At 40.8% G+C, this 23,587-nt stretch overlaps 1 protein-coding gene across 2 annotated transcripts in view; it reads right to left on the reverse strand.

Moving 5' to 3' along the window:
- Positions 1-23,587, reverse strand: part of ADCY2 (adenylate cyclase 2) — a 224,380-nt gene that overhangs the window by 197,344 nt on the left and 3,449 nt on the right. For both annotated transcript variants that reach the window (XM_040588033.1, XM_040588032.1), the window contains exon 2: positions 6,597-6,794. In XM_040588033.1, coding sequence (XP_040443967.1) covers positions 6,597-6,794 — 198 coding nt within the window. The remainder of the gene's footprint in view (positions 1-6,596; positions 6,795-23,587) is intronic.

Below are 23,587 nucleotides of genomic sequence, written 5' to 3' on the forward strand. Positions count from 1 at the left end.
GAATGACTGTCAGCTAAGGACAGCATTCCACTGTAAAAGCAATTTATTTTTTTAATCCTTATTATCCTGAAGATAATAGCCACTCCACAAACCCAGTGTCCTAATGGCTAAAGGATTTATTTCTATTTCCAGTTTAAATTTTATTAATGGCTGGCTGAGGTTTTGGTGGCTTTTTTTCTTGTGTGTGTGTGTACGTGTCAATAATCCTTTATCTTCTGTAGCTTCTCAAATCTGATGTTTGCAACCACAGATTATCTGTAGGTGGCAGTCACACCACTCTCAGCATTCTTCTCTTCTGCTGATCTATACCCAAGTCAAGCTCTTCTCATCTCCTCTCACAAAACTCTCCTTTCTTTTGGTGATCTCACTTGGCACTCTCTGCATTTGTTTCAGTTTCAGTTTATCTTTTTAAATGCAGGTGACCAGAAACGTACATAGCCATCCAGGTGAGGTTTCGTCTTTAGCTGGATACTTTGCCATCATAACTGATTCTTTCCTGGCTGCATATCCTAATGACCCAGTCACCAACTAATGCTTCTCCTCTTCATTCTGCTCATCCCTGCTCATTTTCTGCTGATGAACTCTCTGACTATAGCTGAAAGTTCTCTGTTAGTTCCCAAATGCAGGCACCTCACATTTCCTACTATTAAATTTCATCTAGCTGCTGTTACTGCAGTCCTCAAGGTCATGCTTTTCTTCCCTATAACATTCTGATCTTTTACTGTATTAGGAATCTTTTAACTGGGTCATCAACAAATTTCATTACAGCGGTGACATTCTGTCACCCCACCACTAGTAAAAAGCGCTAATAAAGGCAAACATTCCCCAGAGAGCTCCCTGAGAAATTCAGCCTCCAATCTTCCTCCTGCCTGATGCTCTTGAAGTCACACTAGCTGCCATCTCCCCTCATGTATATGTACAGTTGTTTTAATAATGCTCACCTCCTCTAGCAGTGCTTCTAGTCTTCCATTTGGCACTAAATCATATTTTGTTTTTCAACAAAACCGCTTTCCCTATTTAAAAAATAAATCAGTTGTCTTTCCGTGAACAGCTATCACGACACACCAAAGGTTAACAGTGGCACATCAGTTATGCTAACAGGGTGTTCCAAGGCTCTGCACACGATTTTCCTATATTAATCTACTATATTACTGATCTTAATGACTAGCAGGTCTCTAATAGCTCAGCTTTTTCCTGTATTCTATACAGCTATAACCATACCAGACTTGATAAACACATTTAAATGTCTTGCTATTAAGCCTGTTACTTCATATGTCTATAAAAAAAAATTAATATTAAGATAAAAATTGTCTATTCTTCTCACTCCTCAAATATAACTACAAATATGATTTACACTTGTGGATTGTGGGTTTCCTCCTTTTCTATCACACCTACTCCTAAAGCACAGTATCATCTGCTGGGCAGTATCTTCCCCTTTCATACAAGGCTCCTAGTTTTCCTCATGTCTTTTTTCAGGTGACTATTCATCTACAAGGTACTGAACCGTGCTCCTACAAAATCTAGTTCCTCACTCGGGATACTCACTCCTGATAGTCTGATTAATCTTGAACTTGAAAAAATGTCAGGTCTCCCCCACACTCCAGATCCTGAGCTGGCAGTACAGCTGACAGCAACTCATCCTCGCTCTCCTGTGCTGCACAGACTCCACTGACACCTGCCCTGCTCTCCTTCTCAAACCTCTAACTCCTGTTTTTTGCACTGCTTAACCACACAACACATTATTAATAATTTATGGCAGGGCTGACTTTAGATAAGGCAGGTCCCAAGCACGGTGCAGAAATCAGACCTCATGTAATTCTGTACAAAGAAAATTCTTCCCTTTCTGTGGACCCATCGGCTCTCCCCACTGCCTAACACAGGAGCTGATTACCACAACCGCAGAAACTCTGTGCAGGCCATCACCCCTCAGCACACAATAGACTGATATCCTCAGGTGCCAATTAAGTATTTTAAAAAATGATAATTATAAATACTAATGTAGAAAATTTTGCCCACATTTCATAAACCAGGGCTGCTCCAAGGCCTGACCTGAACCATTCCATACCAACACATTAAAAAAAAAAAAACAGCAACAAAAAGTGCTTTAGATTCAGCTCAAAAAGTGGCATTTAGGCTAAAACAGCCAAATGTATATTCTAAACACATCGCTCTGTGGATAATTTTTTTTTCGGAAACCAGAAGTGCCAAATCCTGCTTGAAGTAGTTTCTGCACTGTAACTGAATATAGATAAGGAGGAACGCATCTGGTGCCTGGGCTGTGCAAACGTATTTATAATTAAGTAGAATTGAATACCAAAATCCAGCAATGATAGAATTAATTAGACTAGTATAATGCTGTATAATTACTCGGGTTTTTTATATCATCCACCGTATGCTTTAAGAGCTCTTTTTACCCATTGATATCAATGTGCTATGACATATTTACATACACCCTGTATAAAAGGCTGGGGAAGTATTAGGCATGTCAGAGGATGACATGGAAAGGCGACTGTTGTACAATAACTACACTGTCAGCGAAACAAGAGGAAACTAATTTAAATTCATTCCCTGGCACGTAACTCTACAGATAGGTACTGGATTTACATTTTGTACGGAAAGGTGCTCCTTCCTATAGTAAGGAAGAGTCCTAACACGACAAAATCAACACATCACCTTTTTCCACCAGGACTACTTCCCAGCTTGCCTGACTCACATTATTGGCCCTCCACCAAATGCACCATCCGCTGATTTCCGCACAGACATTTCTAAGCATCACCCTTGGGTCTCTTCTCACTGAAACCATCTCCACACATTATTGCTCACGCCTCAGAGTTGGAAAAAACTGCCAACAGGCAATCGCTCTCTCTGAGCCTCTTCGTGACTTCCTTCGCTCTGCTTCTTTCCTACCAGCCCTGGCCAGGTGCCCTGCGACTCCTGCCAGACAGCCCAGCCTCCCTCCTGGGCTGTAGCACAGCATCCCGTGTGTAGGTCCCATCCAAGCATCCAAATTCCCTGGGACACCAGGTAAAACCAGGAGCCCCACTGCCACTCTTGGCACTGAAAGAAACTTGGGATGACACCAGTGAAAGAGAGTTGCCACACTTCTTTAAAAAAAGCTTGTCAGTTACCAAAGACATTTGCCATCACTATCCTAATCTTTTTCAAAGCCACCCACTGCCTTACTAAGGCACCCTTCATCTCCCTCTCCATGTACTTGCTCTTTGTTGTCCATATAGAGGAGTAAAAGAGTATGGACTAACTTAATAGGTAAGTTAGTAAGGTTGATAGTGCAAATATCCTGGCTTCCATCGTAGATGGGTTAGTGATGATGCCCACACAGCCCGCTGGCGGTAACAGCCTTTGGATAAGGCTCAGCAGGCAATCATGGAGCCAGCACAGGGCTTGCAGACTGGCCCAAGGGACGAAGTAACCATCACAGCCGCACTGCCTTCCCCCTTCAAACAGTGGCCAGACACCTACCTGATAACAGCTTTCTCCAAAGCTGTAGCTGCAGCCAAACAAGAGACAAGGCAATGCAGGCAGATAAAAGCAGTCTGCAGGGACAGCAAAAATATAGCTGAAACCAATTATGATTTGCACTTATTTCACATCAGCCCACAGGTTTCTAACAAAAAAAAATAAAAATAAAAAAAGGCCCTGACCAGCCACTTCATTTCCAGCCCTCTATTGTTCGTGAAAGTTATCTGAGCTATGTGCCTGCAGGCTCAGGAGGAACTGCTCTGCATCAAATATATATTGAGTTCATAATCAAAATAGTCTCTCTGAAGTGATATTTTTATTGTAAACAAAAGCTGCAGAAGTTCACACCTGAGGTTCTGTCAAACAACAGAGATAGCTGCATTTAGCAGTTGCAAACAGCCAAAAGGAACACTTAAATCATTAAGCCAAAATTTAAAGGATGTGGGATTGTCTTTTAGAGGGAGAAGGCTTGTGCACAACTGAGAGAGTAACATATTCTTTCTATAAACTATGGTATGCAGAAAATTTATTTTTCAGTGGTTACTAGTACAATTAAGAAACACCATGTTCTTAACAAGCTTAGGATTCAAAGGACACAAAAGATATGATGAAAAGAGTATTTCTAAACTCTGCTGGACCAAAACAGAAGTTAGGCTATAATTTGAAGAAAATTACAAGTTTAGTAAGTAAGAGTGCATGACCTGGCTCTTTCCTTTATTTTCATAATTTGAAACAGAACTAATTTAAATTTTACATCATGTTTCTTTTCTTTCATAAAAGGCATAAAGGAATAACAAAAGCACCCTAATAATCCAAGCAAATTGGTTTTAAAATTCACAAAATGTAAAACTTCAACAAAGAAACTGTCAGTGATCACTGAGGAAGGACTTTTCAGATTTGCTTTCACGTATAGTTGTAAGAGAGAACACTGATTATTGACCTACATATTCCTGATGCAGAGCAGTGAAAACACCAGCATCACAGAAATACACGGCTGTATTTTACTGCTCACAGCTTTTTTACCTACATTCAAAAGCATCAAACCTGCAATTAGTCTATTGTGTAAGGTGACAAATTCCCAGAAAGATTCCTGTATTTCCCTAGTTTACTCTTAACCGACACTAGGCAATGTATACCTACAAAAGTGATCAACAAAATAGCACTGCTATTCAGAGGGGGAAAAAATGGGTTTGGGGAAGCAAAGGGTCCCACTGCCTGCACCCACACGACCTCCAGTGCCCAGCAGTGGCCAGGGACCACCGCAGCACAGCCCCTCTCCTGCCAGATGCCGAGGATACCTGCACAGTGGACTTAAGCCAAATACCTGCAGCCAGGTCTAGGCTTTCTGGAAAAGCCCTGCCTGCTCTGGGCTGGAGCCTGCGCAGACCTGGGCAAGGCAGCTGCCCAGAGCTGGCTGCTGCTGGCAGAGCAATCAATGCAGCTCCCTCCCAAATATCCTCTTCTCCAAGCAACACTTGCACGCAAAGCAAGGAGCAGACAGAAGTATCAGAGGACTTGTGTCCTGGCAACCTGCAGGAAGACAATGCCTTTCCCCAAAGCTCTGCAGCCCTTCCTGCCTCACACAGCCAGCCACATCCCTTGGATGCTGTGGGAATGCCTACATTTTCCCTAAGAGGAAAGCAAGGCATGACAAACCATCTTCACAGGCTAAAACCAACCCTGGGGCCAAGTCACCACCATCCCTCCTAGATCTCTTTTAGGCCACGTGCTTTCAAAAAATGTTATCTTTCAAATAACAAAATTAAACTTAGTAGAGTTTGCAATGAGCAAATAATACAGCTAATTAAATATTTGCATCTAAGCTTGAAAGCTCGAAATAATCTAGCATGACATCCCACAACTGGCAATGAAAAGAAATCAAAAGAAGTAAGACCATGTGAATTATCTAGACTTGACACCATGAAGATACAGGGACTCCCATGCTGAAATATGTATCTAGAGAAAAATATTAAATGTTCTGATTTGCTTTTTATTACATGCAAGTGTGGCCTGTTTTTTTAGTTTCAAATACTTTTAAAACAAACAAACAAACAAGAAACCAAACAAAAATAACCAGGAAGGTGGTTTCATAGACAATTAATCCCTGAATCTTCCAAGAAAATGGAAATACAGAAGTCACCCACAAAGGCAAGAGCTCCAAAACTAGTATTACCAACACACACCAGTACTACAAATAATTTGAATTAAAGATTTTAAAGGAACTACTTGCATACCTAAAGTTCAGTATTTGCGTAAGTCTCTACAAGATCTGAATAAAAGTCAAAGAATTTGTTATTTGTTTCAAGTCTATCATAAAGACCTAGAACGCACCCTGGATACAGTACTACCATTTAAAGCTTAAACTCATGGAAACAGCATGACATTTTCAGAAGACATATTTATATATTTAGAAGCTTTTTTCCATCCTTTGAAGAGTTTTTGCAATTATTGTATCAGAACTATTCCCATGTGGAGACACTTGGGAAAAGGAAAATGATACGGCAGAACACAGAGAATCAATCAGGCACAGCACTGGATATTGCACATCATTTATTGATATTTCAAAAGTGCTGCTATTAAGATGAAATTATATTGTTGCTTTGTCTTCATTACAAAATTTTTAAAATGTGAAGGGTACATCACCAACTCTCTGCTCATTCATTTCCCTAGAAATGTAAGGAGTCTACCAGTTCCTTTTTCTCACATGTTGCTAGAGAACATATTGAAGACCACAGAAAGACTGCACTGACAGCTCAAACATTTTAAGCTGAAGAAGACAGCATCAGCGGTCTTGGAACAAAACTAGCATTTCTGCTATGTTAATTGGTCACTAGAATCAAATATTCACTACACAAAGAAGTTGGTGACTGGAATCAAATGTTCATTATGCAAAGGAGCTTAAAAATATAAAAGTGAAATCCTTCAATTATTTCCATATCCTAAGTATGTGCATCTCTGGTATTTATAAAATTGATACGAGGATTCTCAGCATGCAAACTTAGTCACAAAAGCATTTTATGACATGTCCCACAAAAATAAATGTGAATGTTTTTGCATAGAATGGTTCTTTGAAATGTTCCCAATGGAAGTAAAATTAATAATAATGACAGTCTTACCTGGTCCCAGGGACAGATGATTCCTCCAAAACACATAAAGAGATATCCCATGGCAACAAGACATACCCAGACCACCAGGGAAAATACACGAAGCAGCTTCTTAAATACAGGTTCTACGCAGACAAGGATAAATATAGCAAAAAAAATTGCTAGGGCCGTTGGAACAGTTATTAAAAATGCCACGTGGTCTTCAATTTCCTGGAAACAGAGGAAAATGAAAAGGAAGTTAAAAACTAATGTACTTCAAGGTCAGACAGCAATAACATACTCTGAACTGATTGCACATGGAGATCCTAGAAAGACATGACTGAATATCGAAAGTGAGTTCAATCAAAATAGGATTTCTTCCACTGCAAGAGTATTAACTTTGTAAAAAACTTTTAACCACACTACTACATGGCATTTCTTTTACTAAACTGAAAAATATATTATTTGAAGCAGATTGAGAAAACTGTAAATCATGCTACAGTAATGCACCAGGCCTGTAGGACTGAGCAAATTAAAAGGCAAATTCAATCCGCAAAAGTGGAACAGCCTTTCTGCTCCAGAATTCAAAAGATTTCTTTGATTAGTGCAGTTCGCAGACAAAATTCAAGCATCCCTATTGAAGACTGCAGCTGTCCAAATGCCTCCCAAATCAACTATGTGGCAATAACTTTATAAAAGCCTTTTTGACAGTGGTATTTCCCGGGTACTATCCATTTTGCTTCTAGTTAAAGTATTTATCTGGAAGGGCTCTAGATTACATATGTATATATATTTTTCCCTCCCAGCAACTGCTTATTTCAAAATGTGCAAACAGCACCCAGAGGAAAGACTAGAACATAACTTGAAGTGAGATTCAAAATAAACAATATTTAAATTTATTTACAGTCATTACATAGAAGTTACTACACTAATATCTTTAAATCACCTAGTGATGGATGCATTAAAAAATAATAATAAAGATTTGATTTCATATTCCCATATGTGTATGAAAGTTATCTCTGGTTGAAGTACAACAGCACTGGATCAGTCTGGTCATTAGCTCTTCAGTCGTTCCCCCAGCTGTTAGGAATTCGAAGGGCCTCACTTGTAGCAGCAAGGATTGCAAAAGCCAGCCCCAAATGCTACTGTTGCAACAGCATAAAATCCTGCACTAACCACCCGCTTGGTGCAGGGAAGCCCGGCATACGTCTTCAGTGCTGGTGAAACCGTGGGCACAGTGTGCAAGTGCCCACCTGATGATGTGTAAGGTATCTAAGCATAAAGAAATAACATCTCTTTCCCCCTTGTTTTGTAGTTACTTTCTTAGTGCCCTCATAAATCTTGTTTATTGATGGGTTTTCAACTTAAGCTTTTTGATGTGACCTTTTTTCCTTTCTTACGTGTGTAAGACTCGTTACAATTTGAGCAAAACTAAAAATTTACATGTAAATGTGTAAATTTACAAATGCTGTCAGCATTTATACTCCCTGCCCCCCTCCACCTACTAACATTTACAACCCCACATTTACGTAGAGACCCTTGCTGCAAGGTTCCTTCCTCTCCCTCTCCAAACTCCTTTGCCCCCTCGCAGCCCTGGCTACAGGTGACGCACACACCGCAACACCCACCAGCTGCCAGGGGCAGCTCTGCCCCCTCCCCGCTGCTGCAAACCCAGCACCACCACACCTGCCGCACCAGGAGCCTCCCACCGCTCCCACACACAAACCCGCTACCGAACCTCATGCAATACCCTCAGCTTTTCAGCAGCAGAGGAGAGGAGAGGTGCGGATCCCCTCGGCAGGGTGCGTCAGCCGAGGCTCTGCTCCTGCTGACCCCGCCATATGGTCTCTAGCCCAGGAGCAGCCACCGCCCCAGCAGGTTCAAACGATGGGGAACACCAACGATGAAAGTCCACATCTGATGGTGCAGACTGCAGATTCTCTTTCACAAACCCTGCTCTACCCAGCAAAAGGCAGCTCATCTTTCAGCTCTGCTTGTTCCTCCTTCCCTGTTACATTTACGAAGCCACACGTGTAAGCAATTATGATTGCGGCACCGATGGTCAGGGTATAAGCAAAAGAAGAGTCAGGAAACTGTAAGCGATGGTGCCAACTTTGCAATGCAAACACTGATCTTCCAAATATTAAAATACACACATTAAGGCTTTCAAGCACTCAGGTAGTCATACTGAAAACAAATTTATGGGCTTAAAGTTAGACACAGAGGTAACAGAGCTGCATGAAGTAAGATACGTGCAATCTTGCACAGTAAGAGACAAAATATAAAACCTATCTGATAGTAGTAATAGCTACAGATTTATGTCTCTGAATTTCATCATTTTTTATCATTCCCATCCCTGCAATTTGTTTCAGTGAATCGATTTAGTAATGTCAGCACCAATGTGAGCCCAGACAACACCAAAAGCATTTAATTTCAACCTTTGACTTCTGCACTTCCAAGCAGGATTGCAAAACTCTTGTTACATGGTCAGAGAAATTCAACCCTTCACCAGTGACAGGACAACATTAAGTTCCTTGCACCATTTGTCACACAGTCCAGGTCACAGCATCGAAGGAACCCACAAGCTCCTGGAGGAAGCCAAGGCTCAGGAAAAAAACAGATTTAAATGATGGGAAATTGGTATATCAGTGGCAATGATCATGCTATAAACATACTAGCGAGAATATCCACATGCACTTCTCCATGTCACTAAAAAAAGTAAAAGCACTGTGCTTTCTAGGACAGCATCGCTTCATAACAAATCAACAATATTTAGATTTCAGTTTAGAGTGTATGTATACTCATACAGATATATATTTTGATATGTATTCTATCATTGAATCAATACATCAAAATGTTTGTTCCAAATTAACAGCTAATCAGTCAACAACCTTTTTTTAAGCGTACATTGAATTCAACACCTCTGTAAGCCATTTTGATCACTAAATCTAAAATTTTATTTCTATTTTCTCCTCTTCTCCAGTTGCCTACTGCACAATTTTGCATTTTGTTTTGGTTTAAACATAGGCAGAGGGGAAAAAATAAAAACCAAAAAGTAGACCACAATGTATCAGCTCCTCATCACCGGCAGCTGAATGCAACCTTGCTGACTGCAGAGGGGTGGCACTCCCCTCAGGTTCTGATTACAGAACAACCCGCTTCTGATGTCGCAAGCTCCTTGCATCACACTGTGCATGGCGTGAATTCTGAAGTAAAATTGAAATTTAAAGACAGAATAGTATACACATTAGGCAATTAAAAAAAAAAAAAAGAGAGAGAAAATAATTGTTATTGCAATTTTAACCCTATCCAGAAATCCTTAATGTGTACAGGTGGATTTTTCACAATCCTGCCTGTAAAATGCACATTAATGTCAGGTCAGTAAAAGCAGGCCATAAGGCAGGGGTTTATTCTGGAAAGTTCTTTTAACAATATTTTCCTATTACTTCAGAGGAACTGCATGTTTATAAAATTATAACTTTGAGAGCAGGACATTTAAAACGTAAAGCTTTCTAATCAGTATTTGCAATCATTGGTGTATTTAGCAGGCTAAAAGATGACGATGGATGCAAAGACAAATGCTGAAGGATAAATGTTCTGTTATCTTAGCCCCTCCCAAAGAGGTGGGGGGTGGGGGTGGTGGAGATGTGAACGCAAAAGACATTCCTTCCTTCTTTGTTGCTAGCCTCAGAAATCAAAATACACCAGAGGTAATGGAATTAAAATATCAGCATGACACTTTGGAACATAATGGCTAAGCCTGCAATACATGGATCTTGCCTGACAGCTCTGTCTTCCTAAGTGTTTTCTATCTTGCTGTCTTTTAATTACTGGAGAAATTAAGAAGCCTACTGTTAAAAAATTTTCCAACCACCATAAATTCTTCAGAAATGTGTGATAATCTTTTTATCACCACTAAAATCTGAAGACTCACTTTTCATTCATCTTTCCAAAAATCACCTTATAACATTCTACATCCTGTTCTTTCCTTTCCCAGCTAATGCCATGTCCTCAGTTTAATTTTAAACAGCAACATCACTGTAGAGCACTTCACTGTTTTATAGAAAACCTTACAGCCTGACAAAGTACTCTATAAAGATAAACAAACAAGCATTTAAAATACCCGGTTAAGCATAAAATCTTTTCCATGGTCCCTCATTTTTCCAGTACTTTTGGGTACTTTTTCCTTTATTCTTTGTGTCTACTGGAATGAATAGAATTGACAGCAGTCTATATACAGAGGACTCCTGTTGGGATCTGAAATATCACACACTTTGAATGAACTCGAACCTTTTACTATATTAAATTCCTACTAAAATCACTTGTTGCTGAGATCAATGAAACACCTTCTAAATGTAAATATAAAAATGTTCCTCAGACATTAAAACTATGTACAATTTCACACATCCATTCTCAAAAATTTTGTGTTAAAAAAGAATGTTACAGGGCTTAAGGATTACTACCTTACTGATCTCTCTATCAAAAGAGGACAGCATCTTCCTTTAACCCGACTGACTGACAGAATCTGTTTAGTTACCTCTGTAGCAAAACTTTTCCTGCAAAGTCTTTTCCAGGACTTGGGAGAATTAGAATGATTTTCAGAAGACATATCATCACCTTTCCCTTTGTAAAAGTGGACAGCATTTCAATTCCCTAGCCCCTCAATAAATAGTTCCCTACAAAGCCAAAAAGCTGCACAAGTCTCCTGGCTACTTCTGACTCTTACCCCATGGTTTTATATTCTAGTGAATTTGCTTACAGCTGACTGCATTGCATGCCATCTGCTAGACAGCTGGAAAAATCTTCATTTTATTAGGAGGTGCCATGCTCTGCTCCTGGCCAAGTAGCTGTACAGCTTCATCTAGGACTTCATCATTTAGGACAACAACTGAAAAGGTTTGGCCTGCATTCTCAGATTTCTTTTCCATCCATTCCATCACTATTAGTACCTCTTCACTTCAGAAATGGTGCAGTGTCTTTAAGCCCAGATGCTATTTCCAAGCCTACGTGGCATCTTCTAGATCCACAACCTAGAAAAACTCCTCTGCCTTTCATGCCCACCATGCCCACCATTTATCTTTCAAAACATAAAGCTTTGCTTGTGCTTGTTTTTCTTCCTTAGCCACCGCGTTAGAAGCTTTCTCATGTGCCACCTTCCACCCACCCCCACCCCCACCCCCGCCATCTTTTATAGAGCTTTGTGCAACATGTTCAAGGACACTAGCAGAAAATTAATTGAACTGTACCTTTTAATCAAGCTGTCCTGAAGTTTGTGTCAACGAAGCTTTTGTTTTTTACTAAAGCTCTATGTAATTGCATGCCTGAGATTTTCCCCCCGATTCAGCATTCCCTGTTTGGCTTAATAGACCAATGATGACAGCATCAGGCTCAAATCCAGTTGTTTCATGATGTCTGTTGTCTTGAGAAATCCATTTCTCTCTGTTAATGAGTCTGATGTGCAGTCCATGCTTGCTGCTAGCACACAGTGATATTTGACTCCTTGATAATCCACAATCAGTCCGGCAATTTGCACATCACATGGATCAGGTAATTCTGATTGGCATTACTACAACTGCCAAGCTGCTACATGATGTCACATATAACTAGCAAGCGGCAGTTAGGCATTCGTGGCCATATTTCACAGCATTTTGTATTTGTTAGTACATGGGGACATTACTAGAATAGCAAGAATTCACTCAAATCCTTCAGATGACATTCTGGTCACCTGGAGCCTTTCATCAAATTTGAAAGTCACGAACCATGTGCGCTGTAAAGTCCTGCCCGTATAAGAAATGAGGGATTTTGCAACAGTGCAATAATTCTGCTGAAACCAAGAGGAACTGTTCTGTGACTTTATAGGGCCTCTCATAGTTAGCACAGTGGCAATCAGCCATGTAAGTGTTGTGAACAACCTTCTGACCACCCATGTGCTTGACTGCAGTGCCAAGCACTTTTTGATGGTGGATTATTTTTAGTGAGTCCAACTACATATAGATGTTGCTCATCTTCCCACTTACTCAGTAGAAAAGAATTGTGTCCAGATGTTTCCAGGTTTGCCAGTGAACCTCGCCTGCCTCAGTATTGTAGCGATGATTACCAGGAACACAAAGTCTGACATAACTGAGATCACAGGCTTCTCTGGTTAATGCAAAAACATCAGACCTCATAGAGGGAGTTTGGAAAGGCTCCTTGGAGGTGCTGAGGAAGAGTCAAAGGCCACGGTTGCTGTGCAAATAAGTAATGTAAGGATAGTTAAAAGAAAAGTTCTGGAGGCAAAATACTGGTTGCTAGTGAAGAAGCAGAGAACGATGGTAGCATTCCCAGAAATGCTCCCAAAACAAGACAGGTGGACAAGCAAAGGTCCAACAAGCAGCTAAGAATATGTGTTAAAAAGGCAATTCAAACAGGGAAGTTCTGAGAACAGGGAGGGAGCCCCTAGAAGGCAGCTGAGCTTAACTGGAAAAGAATGAGTTTGCCGGCACTTCAAAGGTCATAGGAAAACACTGAAACTGAAGAGCTTATAGAAACATAGTACATGGTTTAAGAGAAGCAGTAACGTGATGGAGACCTGTAATTCTCAACTAAAGGAAAGGACAGAAGTTGAATAAACTCAGGCAAGAAGGAAATGACAAAAAAAGCCAGGACAGACTCTCTTGTTAAAAATTTTGAAGAGAAATAAAACACTCGTGAAAGTATACACCCTTCTATATAAACACTAAAAGCCTAAGAAGCTAGATGGAAGAAGTAAAATGCCTGTTAGAACATAATTTACACAATAGTCTTACTGAAAACTTGGTGGAAAAAAGACCACCAGCAGCATACTGAAAAAGCAAAAAAAGACTGAAAGCCATATGCTTCAGCAGGGATTGAAGAAAGGCTTGTATTAACAACCTAGGAGAACCAACAAATATCATGAAGTCCCTATGAGCCAAAAAACTAGACTGAACAGCAAAGGTTTATCAAAATAAATGACCTAGAGAACTGCTCATCCAACCATGATGGAAACTTTTAGAGATCCTACAAAACACAGAGATAAGATAGGCTGTCAGAGAAGAAAACACAACAGGTCAAGGGATATTTCAGCGACACCCAGCTAGACTGGCTAAGGATCACAAGAGCAGATGGAAGCTGAGACAACTGTCTGTATCTCATGCACAGCTGAAAAAATAAACAAACACTCAAGTAAATAAACAAACAAAAACCCATCTATACCAAGAAAGAGAAAACACTCAATCTGATCTCAAGAAGTGGAAAGAACCTGGTCCATAAACCACTACTCTTGAGGAGCTACTTTATAACAATGACAAAGCTTGTTAAGCAAACAGATGAAAAACAAAACCCAAGCACTCAAATTGAAAGGGGGAGCTAGAAGCTTACAGATCAAAATCTTTGTAGCTGGCCTGAAGACACTATAAAACTCAGAGGCACAGGTCAGAAGTTAATGAATTCCCCAAAATTACTTGAGAAAGACAAAACCACAACCAGAATGCCTGAACAGCCAAGCAGGGAAGCTTCTAAAAATTATCTTCCAAAAAATAAAACCTTAAAGGTGGTAATAAAAAGGATCATAAAATTTATCAGGATTAATATAAAGAATTAATAATGCAGGCCAAGAAAAGAGCCTGAGAAATCATTTTAAGAGTATAAAAACAAGTAGTAAATTCTTTTTGAAACTTAATCAGGAGTTGGCAGCCTGCTAAAGGACTTCTAAGCAAACAGATGATGCAGGTGTTGAAAAGAACAGTTAGAGAGGAGCAGACTAGCAGAAAGGAGGTGTGGGGAGGTTGTATCTGTGCTCAGCATGGGGTTGTTCTCATTCCAGAATATTCTATACAGGGTGAACACACCAGAAGATCTGTCTCAGACTGAAGTATCAGTGTAAGGCATTACAGAGGAAAGCAGGAACACGAAATGTAAAAAGAATCACCACAAGCAGATAGGGTTCATCAGAAAGGGACAATGGGACTACAAGGAGAAAGGGTTCATCAGAAAGGGACAATGGGACTACAAGGAGAAAGAGCTAAAACTGTAGTAACACGTAACCTCCACCCAAGCGTGTCCCAGTATCCAAAGTCAGGAATGTGGTGTGATGCCAGTCTCTACTGGGATCCCTCTCAAGGCCTAAGGGAAGTATCGGTAGGCCTGGTATCTATCCTGAGAAAATTGCTTATGAACAAAGGTCCCACAGTGCCCACAAAAGTCCTCAGGAATCCTAGGGTATATGTTGTTCAGCACATCCCTAAAAAAAATTGGGAAAAGGGGTGAACAGCAATCTGACAAAGATGAGGGCCAACTGCGAAGAATTATAAAATGTTCTCGTAATAGTCACTAGTGAGCAAGAAAATGGCAGATGAATTTCAGGGGAGATGTGTATGAAGTGAGGCAGCTCGGACAAATCAATCCTAATTCTATACACATGACAACAGGTTCTGTTTGACTAGTAACACTTAGAAACTGAGATATTTGGTGTTTATCATAGTTAGAGCCATGAAAACATCACTTTGGTGCTCACTAGCAGTCAAAAAACAACCCAAATGCAGAACACAGGAAAAGAATAAACATGAGAGAACATCATGATACGACCTCAATATATGATAAACATGGTAAACAATTCTGGTCCTTGTGCTGGTTTTGGCTGGGATAAAGGTAATTTTCTTCAGAGTAGCTATCAGGGGGCTGTTTTGGATTTGTGATGAAAACACCGCTGATAATGCAGAGATGTTTTTGTTACTGGTGAGTCGTGCTCACACAGAGCCAAGGCCTTTCCTGCCCCTCACCCCCCCACCAGCGAGCAGGCTGGGAGGGCACGGGAAGCTGGGAGGGGACACAGCTGAGACAAGCTGAGCCCGACTGACCAAAGGGATATTCCGTAACATATGGCACCGGGCTCGGCATATAAGGCTGGGGGAAAAAGAAGGAAGGGGAGGATGTTCAGACTGATGGCATTCCCAAGGAACTGCTACACGTGCTGGAGCTCTGCTGTTCTGAGGATGGCTGAACCCCTGCCTGCCCATGGGAAGTGGTGGATGAATTCCTTGTTTTGCTTTGCTTGCACACACGGCTTTTGCTTTACCTATTAAACTGTCTCTATATCAACCCATGAATTTTCTCACTTTTACCCTTCCATCTCCCCCATCCCACTGGAAGCAGAGAAAGCAAGTGGCTGTGTGAGACTTAATTGTCAGCTGGGGTTAAACCAAAACAATCCTTCCACCATCACCACTTCCAAATCAATGCAAATGAACCAGAAAAGACAGGTTTCCAAAGATGGTCGAAGCTGCAACACAGTGGCTAGACACTGATGGAGCAACACGTGTTTAAGGTCTCTCTTCTCTGCATGGAGTGAGCACAACTGTCCTTTGATACAGCTCTTTTGGTTTTTAAAGATAGCGTCCATTTCAGACAAACAGGGAACAACCTCCCCTTGAGCTACCCGCATGCGAATGTGTAGTAAGGGAACCCCATGAGCCTGTGATTATTCCTACTATGTCGTATGCCATGCGATAGAGGACAGACACCTATCCCTGCCAGAAACATAATTAGCAGAATGAGCAAGTGTCTGCTTGTATATTTTATATACATAAATATGCCCCGTGCAAACCCCATGCACCCAAGCTGAACAGTGAGCAGCTTTTTCTATTTCTTTATACATCCGCATTTGTCATATCGGCAGTTTTCTCTCTCTTGATTTATTTTCCATTGATTTGTATCCTCTAATCTTGTTAACCACATGTCATATAAAATCTGTCAACGTGTACAACCATTTACTTAATAAGCTGAGGTTCAGAGGGCCCACAGGGGGTCAGGGAACATGAGCAGGACTACCATTCCTTTCGGTCATCCAGCACCATCTCGATTTTCTTTCAGGATGGCAATTATCAGAAGCAGCTCTACTTTAAGACATTTAATAGCCTATGGAAAGCAAGATGGTCCAGCTCAGTTACTACAACACTCAGGTGGTGCGCTTACAAAATGGTCCTGCCCAATGACACTAGCTGGCAGCCACAGAAGATAAACCATGTCCCAGAGAGCAATAACACTTAATCACACTCTGCTGCCTCAAGTGTCCACTTCAGAAGAGAGCTGAGACAATATCCAGAAAAGACAGCAAAAGTTTATACTTAGATGAAACAAATTATTTTAGGCTTCAGAGCTAATGAGCACCTACTCATAGCATTTAGGTTATTTTTAATGTAAATGTAGTGATCAACACATTATTCTTGCATGCTTTATTCTTTATTCAGATATTGGTTCTGGGTTCCTCTCAAAAAATGTGGCTTAATAACTTAGTTTAGCTTGTTGTTCAGATGTTCTCAAAATCTTTCCTCCTATTGCCAAAATAATCTTAAAGAAACTCTCCAATAAATACAACTACTATTCATGCAACATCCCAAAATGTGGATACATGAAAATAAATTGAGTAAAACACTTATGAAAAATGTATGCTTTGCAGTTAAATATATTCAAAATATGTCAGTGTTGAAAGAGCTCCATCAGTTAAACATTATGAATAATACATTCCTTCACAGGACTCAGAGATATGTTTTCCAGATTAACTGCACTGTAACACATTAAAAGTGAAATTATGGCTTCCCTTGTACCCATACACACCCGTGGAACTCAGAAATACTGAAGTACTCATTCAATTCTTTGAACTATTTAATAGTGACAGTTATATATTTTGGCTGTCACTTTTAAAGCGAAGCTAAAAGGTGGCTTTCCCCCACCACTTTATTTCCAACATAATAATTTGAGATTTTGTCTGTAATTAAGAAAAAATGTCAAGATGGAACTTGTATACAAGTAAAGATCACAAGACTTGAATCAGGGAGCACATGAGTTTCAGCACATGAGGAAGCAGTGATCGTTTTAAAGGTCTGTTTAATGATGAAAAAAGTAAGCTTAGGCTTCTATGTCTCCCAGGTCTTTTAAAAACACATTTTGAAAGGATATTCCACAGATTTAACATATCGGCATAACAAGGTAACATGAAAAATAGTTTTAATATTGAAAAGTCACTACTGTCATTGTGTAATTACTTTTCAAGTTTTTTCCTAAGGTTTTGCAATTACTTGCTAAACACAGTTAATATTACAACAGAAAATGTTCTTAAAGTTTACTCCCCTAAGGACACTTTCCACACTTTCATATGTCTCTCAGTTCAACCAGCTTCCAACCAAAGACATTTTTTATTTCATTTTTGACTCTAGGGTCAGTCCCACATTCTGCAGTGGGTATAACTTCTAGAATGGTAACATATCAAATAAGCTAACCAACATGTTAACTTACACTTGATATATAACTGTGCCAAACAGCTTTATAAAGGGAAAACTTCACACACATTCACAGGAAATTGAGCAAAAGGGATTCTTCAAACCCAGGCATTTCTATGTAGTATTAGCTGAGGTCTTATTTAACAGTATACTGTTACCCCATTGCATAAGGCACAGGTAAGAAAATATAAAAACCCAAGAAATCAAAAACAATCTGGTAAATTGTACAAAACAGACATCACATCACTTGAAGAAGTGTCTAAAATCCCACCACCTACCAGTTGGGTTTGGAAATGGGGCAGAAAACAAGCCCACGTGAGAGACTGTGGCCAGTTACTGGCACAAGCCGGCAGGGTGCCAGCATGGCTTACAGGACCAGCTACCGGCCTGGACAACCTACCACCTCCTAGGTCTTGGCTGGAGTAGACTGTGCTCAGACCGCTGTGCCACTAGAAAGAACCACCACAGTGGCTGCATCAAAGAAATTTAATCCATCCACCTGCCAGGGCATATAAAACAAGAGAAGACACCTAGGAGGAACAGCTGAGGGAACTGGGGATGTTTAGTCTGGAGAAAAGGAGACTCAGGGGACACCTTACCACTCTCTACAACTACCTGAAAGGAGGCTGTAGCGAGGTGGGTGTTGGCCTCTTTTCCCAAGTAACAAGTGATAGGACAAGAGGAAATGTCCTCAAGTAGTACCAGGGGAGGTTTAGATTGGATATTAGGGGAAAAAAAAATCACCAGAAGGGTTATCAAGCATTGCAACAGGCTGCCCAGGGAAGTGGTTGAGTCACTGTAGATGTGGTGCTTAGGGACATGGTTTAGTGGTGGACTTGGCAGTCCTAGATTAACAGTTGGACTTGACGATCTTAAGGGTCTTTTCCAATGTAAATGATTCTATCATTCCAGAAGAGCAAGAGCAGCAGCAAGCAGGTGCTGAGCCAAATTCAAAGAGCATCTGTTTTCCTAAAACACGTTGCAGGAGAAATAACGTGTCTGAGCCTGCAGTCTAAGTTCAGCCTTGATGGAAAAGCAGCAGGGGGAATCTAGTCTTCCTATGATTTTCCTGCAGTGATGACCAAAGTACTAGCAACATGGAGACAGGGATGGAATTTTTACCTGGAGTGGAAGGACAGCAATCCACTTATTCAGTCAGTGGGCAGGTCCACTGTGTATGCCATAACATTTAGGGTCTTTAAGAGGTCCCACAGCACACAGTTCAGCTGCCTGAGGAGGTTGGTGGAGAACCCAAGTTCTAACTACTTTTGCGAACCCCAGTGAGTGGCTCTAAAAAGCCATCAGTCCACATGGGATCTCACGGGACTATCCAATGATCAAACACCAGACTGGTTGCATCTGAAGCTATAAGGGAAACATACCCAGGCCACAGCACATCTTACCCCAGCTGCCCTCTGGAGCACACTCTGAGCATACAACCAGAAGTCACTGCACCTGCACTCTGGAGCTCAGCTTCCTGGTTAGAGAAACCAAATCTAGAACCACGGCCAGAGGAAGAAGTGGATGCTCAGACAACAGACCTGAGGGCAAGGCTGAGAGGTCAGTGGTGATGGGTGCTGCTTTCTCTGCTTCCCCCAGACACAAGCCTGGAACAGGTTCTCTCCAGGTACAGAAAGGGACTTCTATATCATGTAAGAACCACTAAAAACAGGAGTTCTATTTACAGACAAAAGATAAAGAAAATGTTTCTAGACAGGCTGGAGAAACACACAACCAGGAGGATAAGTGTAGAGACAACCTCACACCCCTCTGCACAGATGGTGTGATTGTCACCTGAATTTTCCGCGTCACCTGAATAAGGTTCAGTGTCCAGAGGTTGCTTATTCAAGATATAAAAACAAAAAGTCTGGAGGTCTGAAGAAGAAAATGGGTGGAGCTGTTCTTTTTTGCTAATTCACTTGTTTTGGGATTTGGACCCCCAAACCAGATGTTTAATCTGTTGCCATCTTCCCATCATCATGTATCATTAAAGTTTGCGCTGATTCAGTTCTTCCTGAAATACGAAGAAGCCACTGTGGCAACACTTAGCTTGTTCGGGACCACAGCTTGGTGTGACGGGGGTGTAGGCAGAGGATGAAACACTACAGGTGTTCGGCTGCACTTTGTTCCCATGACGCTGACACACCCCGTGGCTCAAGAGATTTGCAGATCACTTCTGTTTTAAATGTCCATGCCGCTATCAGCTTGGAGTGATGCATGGTGCAGTCTGGAAGATTCCAGTGACTACTACCATTGCAACAAAGAGAAGTTTTCTTATTCACAGGATAAAAATAGGACCTGTGAACTCCGGTTAATGTCCTTAATCTAGGAGACATCTTGAAGGCTCAACCAAAGAAACCTATTCACCATTTTTACAGGAGTTTTTAAGATCTTCACAAATGGGTCAGGTATCTTTGTCCACAACATGGAACTTGAAACCAATTTAAAAATATTTAAGGAAGATAAGCGGAGAGGTATTTACAGGGCCATGGCAGATCCACGATGAAGTTGCAATACATGATTTGTGAATCCACATACCTGGTTTGATGCTGATAAAGACAGAAGACAATCGTAGCCCAATCCATCATCTGTCTTACTGCCACTGCACCTCAGTAAACAACAGCTCTAGTCAGGACATTATTTTTCATTTTTGTCAGCTGCAGTAATGATGCGGAGTTGTGGATCCACCATTTTGAGTCACAATCTGTGACATTAATTAAGCTTTTCATTGCCAGGGTAAGATTACAGTTAAAGGCTAAGTATTTTTCCAACATAGCTATACCTATGGTTTTATCCAGCTCTTATTCAGCGTTTGAGTTATTCAATACGAAGGATGAAACAGAGGTGTGCAAAGTGAGGTTGGGGATAGTTTTCTGTTTCTAGGCTTGTTAGGCACTGGCAAATGAGACAAGCTCTTAGCAGCATTAAAAGTAACCACAGATATACTGGGAGTGTCATTAGCAAATGAGACAAAAAAAGGCTCAAACTGACGTCGTACCAAGGAATGAAAACAGACACAAAACTAGGCAATTCTTGCTTCAGACAGGAGGATGTGGCAACCTTTACAGTTCTGACTAAAGAGGTAATACGGGCTATAAAAGTCATGCTCAGACAACCAAAGATACTACTGGAAGGAACATTTGGCAGGGACAGCAGTATCCTAAGGCTGTATCAAATAGCCAGAAACTATAGCTGGAAGAATATATTGTAATATGGTGCCTAGAGGCAAGAAAAAAAATTAGAAACATAGGATTTCCTCACGGAACACTTTTATAGGGGGCTTGAAAGCAGAGCGGTATGCTCAATTATAGCTGGAATTATAGAAAGAAAAGGCATTATAAACACACTAATGTTTCGTTTGCATTCTTCCTCATCTTGGTAGTAGCAATAATCTGGCAGAATGTGTTTAAGAAGAGGTAGGATACCTCCTGGGCACAACAACCCCAGCATCAAGCATGTAAACAACCCTGTCTCTGCTTGTCCTTCAATTAGTGAGGATTTTTCTACTTCATTACCTTTACTGTGACTTAGCTTTATTTTTGGTGGAATGGATATGCTAGAGTTTGAAAACAGCATAGCAGATCCTTTGGCTTCCTTTCAGTCTGCAAGGATTCCAAGGAATGCTTTCAGACCCTGGGTATTCTTAGATGTTGGGAAGACAGTGCTTTTGAACCAAAAAAGCTTCATATTACACAGGGCTGATTTCAAAGGATTTCCTAAAACTGAGAGCACAAGTAAACTCACAATACGGCTGGGAACTTACAAAGTGGCTGCGTTATTCTGTGTGGTTAGGTTATAACAGAGCACCTCACGAACAGGGACAGAACATCACCACAGTGTCAGCATGGTGACCTTTTGGTGTGGATGGATGAATTTTTCAGATCCAGAGAACTGACGAAAACATTACCAGAGGCACACAGCAGAGGCCTTTATGCAGACACATAATCACTTGAGACACTACGATGAGAATGATGAAACATGTCTTCCAAAGCTATTTTTTCACGTGGACTTGGAGACTTTCCTCCCTCCATTTCAGGATGAGATTCTGGTTATGGAAATCTAGAAGGTTTTAACTGATGTCCAGTTTTTACCAGAAGCAGCAAGGATTTATTTCAGACAGAGTATGACCAATTAGAGAGAGGGAGGATTTGCTGTCATCCCAACCAAGGGCCCAAAGAACCTGGCATACCCCAGTTCAAGCCCCAGGAGGTTTACAAGACTCTTCCGATCCTCTTCTCTTTGCACAGAGAAAGTTCCCTGCCAGCCAGGTTAGCAGCTAAAAAGTTTCCATGTACTTCTTCAGAATGAGGCAGCTACTCTGCTTCCATGCAGGATCAGCTAAAGGTAAATTCAGTCAATCTGCTGCCAGAAAACCAGTTTCTGCAGAACGTACGTCTGCCATGTTGCAGGTATACCTCCCTAGTTAATTATATTCCCCCTTTAAGAATGATTGTCTACTCCCACTTTTGCTACAGAAGGTATTTGGGCATGTCAGTGATGTAGGTGTGCAGCCAACCTTTAGTTTCTGCAATTTATGAATCAGTAAAAAGGTTCAGGCATCATAAGCGAGCCTGCCAGCATGATCATAAACTTTTCAGGAACTTCAAAGCAGTGGTTGAGGGGGATAAGTAATACTTCTGCTCCACAGACAGTCATTAGAGCTGCCAAATCAAAGCCATCTCAGATTTTTAGAAGTGGGAAGGCATCACAATGCCATGCTGTAGAAGCACTTTTCACTCAACAGATGCTCCACTTGGCCAATGATATCAAGAAGCTTGCAGCTCCACATCAACATCAATGCATCAACAACCACATCTTAAGAGCTTTACAAGGTCACACATAGCAGCAAGGATTTGGGAGACAGATGAGGGCTGCAGACTAGTGTTAAAGGTAAACACAGCATAGCAGGCTTGCAGTCTTTGAGCAAGGGGTACAGGCCAGTCTAAAAGAAAACACGGCTATCTAGCAGCAGATGCGTGGAGCTTGTGTTTTGGGAAAAGGGACAGACAGAAGATCTTGACAGGCTTAGGTCTTATCCCACTTATACCACAAGTGCTACAAGATTCTGATATCCCTGAACTGTAGATTTTTTTTGACACCTCTCTCTATGGACTGGGCACTCTTTATGTCTAGAAAATACATGGATAAAGGAAAGCTAATGGCCTTCCAATAAATTGTACAATTGGGTTATTATTACTGTTTTCAGTCAGTTTTGTTTAATCATGTACACAACTGCAGGTATTTCAGGTACACTCACCTTTTACATTATGAATTTAAAAATGGCATTTTTTTCTCCTACAAATTGCAGTTATAATAGATATGCTCTGGCCAGATATAAAACTGTTCTAGATACCACTAAAAACGGTCATAAGTTTTTAGTACTGAAAAGGGAGTTGGTCCTACATATTATATTGAAAGAACAAGTCAATAACCAGACAGAAAATGAAGCTGACCTCTGGCATTTATAAGCACTGGAAGGTTTTCACAGGTTTGGAAAATAATTTACTCTCTATCGATTAAAGCAGCAGCTAAACATGGATGACTGATCTCATTTTGCCAGATTTCAGTTCACGCTAGGTACAGAGAAATACAGAGGGTACTCTGACACAGTAAATTCAAAGGTTGATACTATCACTACATTATTTAAAACTCCAAGCTGTGAACGGTCATCTTTCAAGCAGACTCTGGGAGTCTTATATCTGAGGTTTGAGGAGGTAGAGTGCTTAATTCCAAAAGTCAAAATCACAATGG

Source organism: Falco naumanni, chromosome 3 (genome assembly GCF_017639655.2).
Source record: "Falco naumanni isolate bFalNau1 chromosome 3, bFalNau1.pat, whole genome shotgun sequence".
Taxonomy (NCBI): domain Eukaryota; kingdom Metazoa; phylum Chordata; class Aves; order Falconiformes; family Falconidae; genus Falco; species Falco naumanni.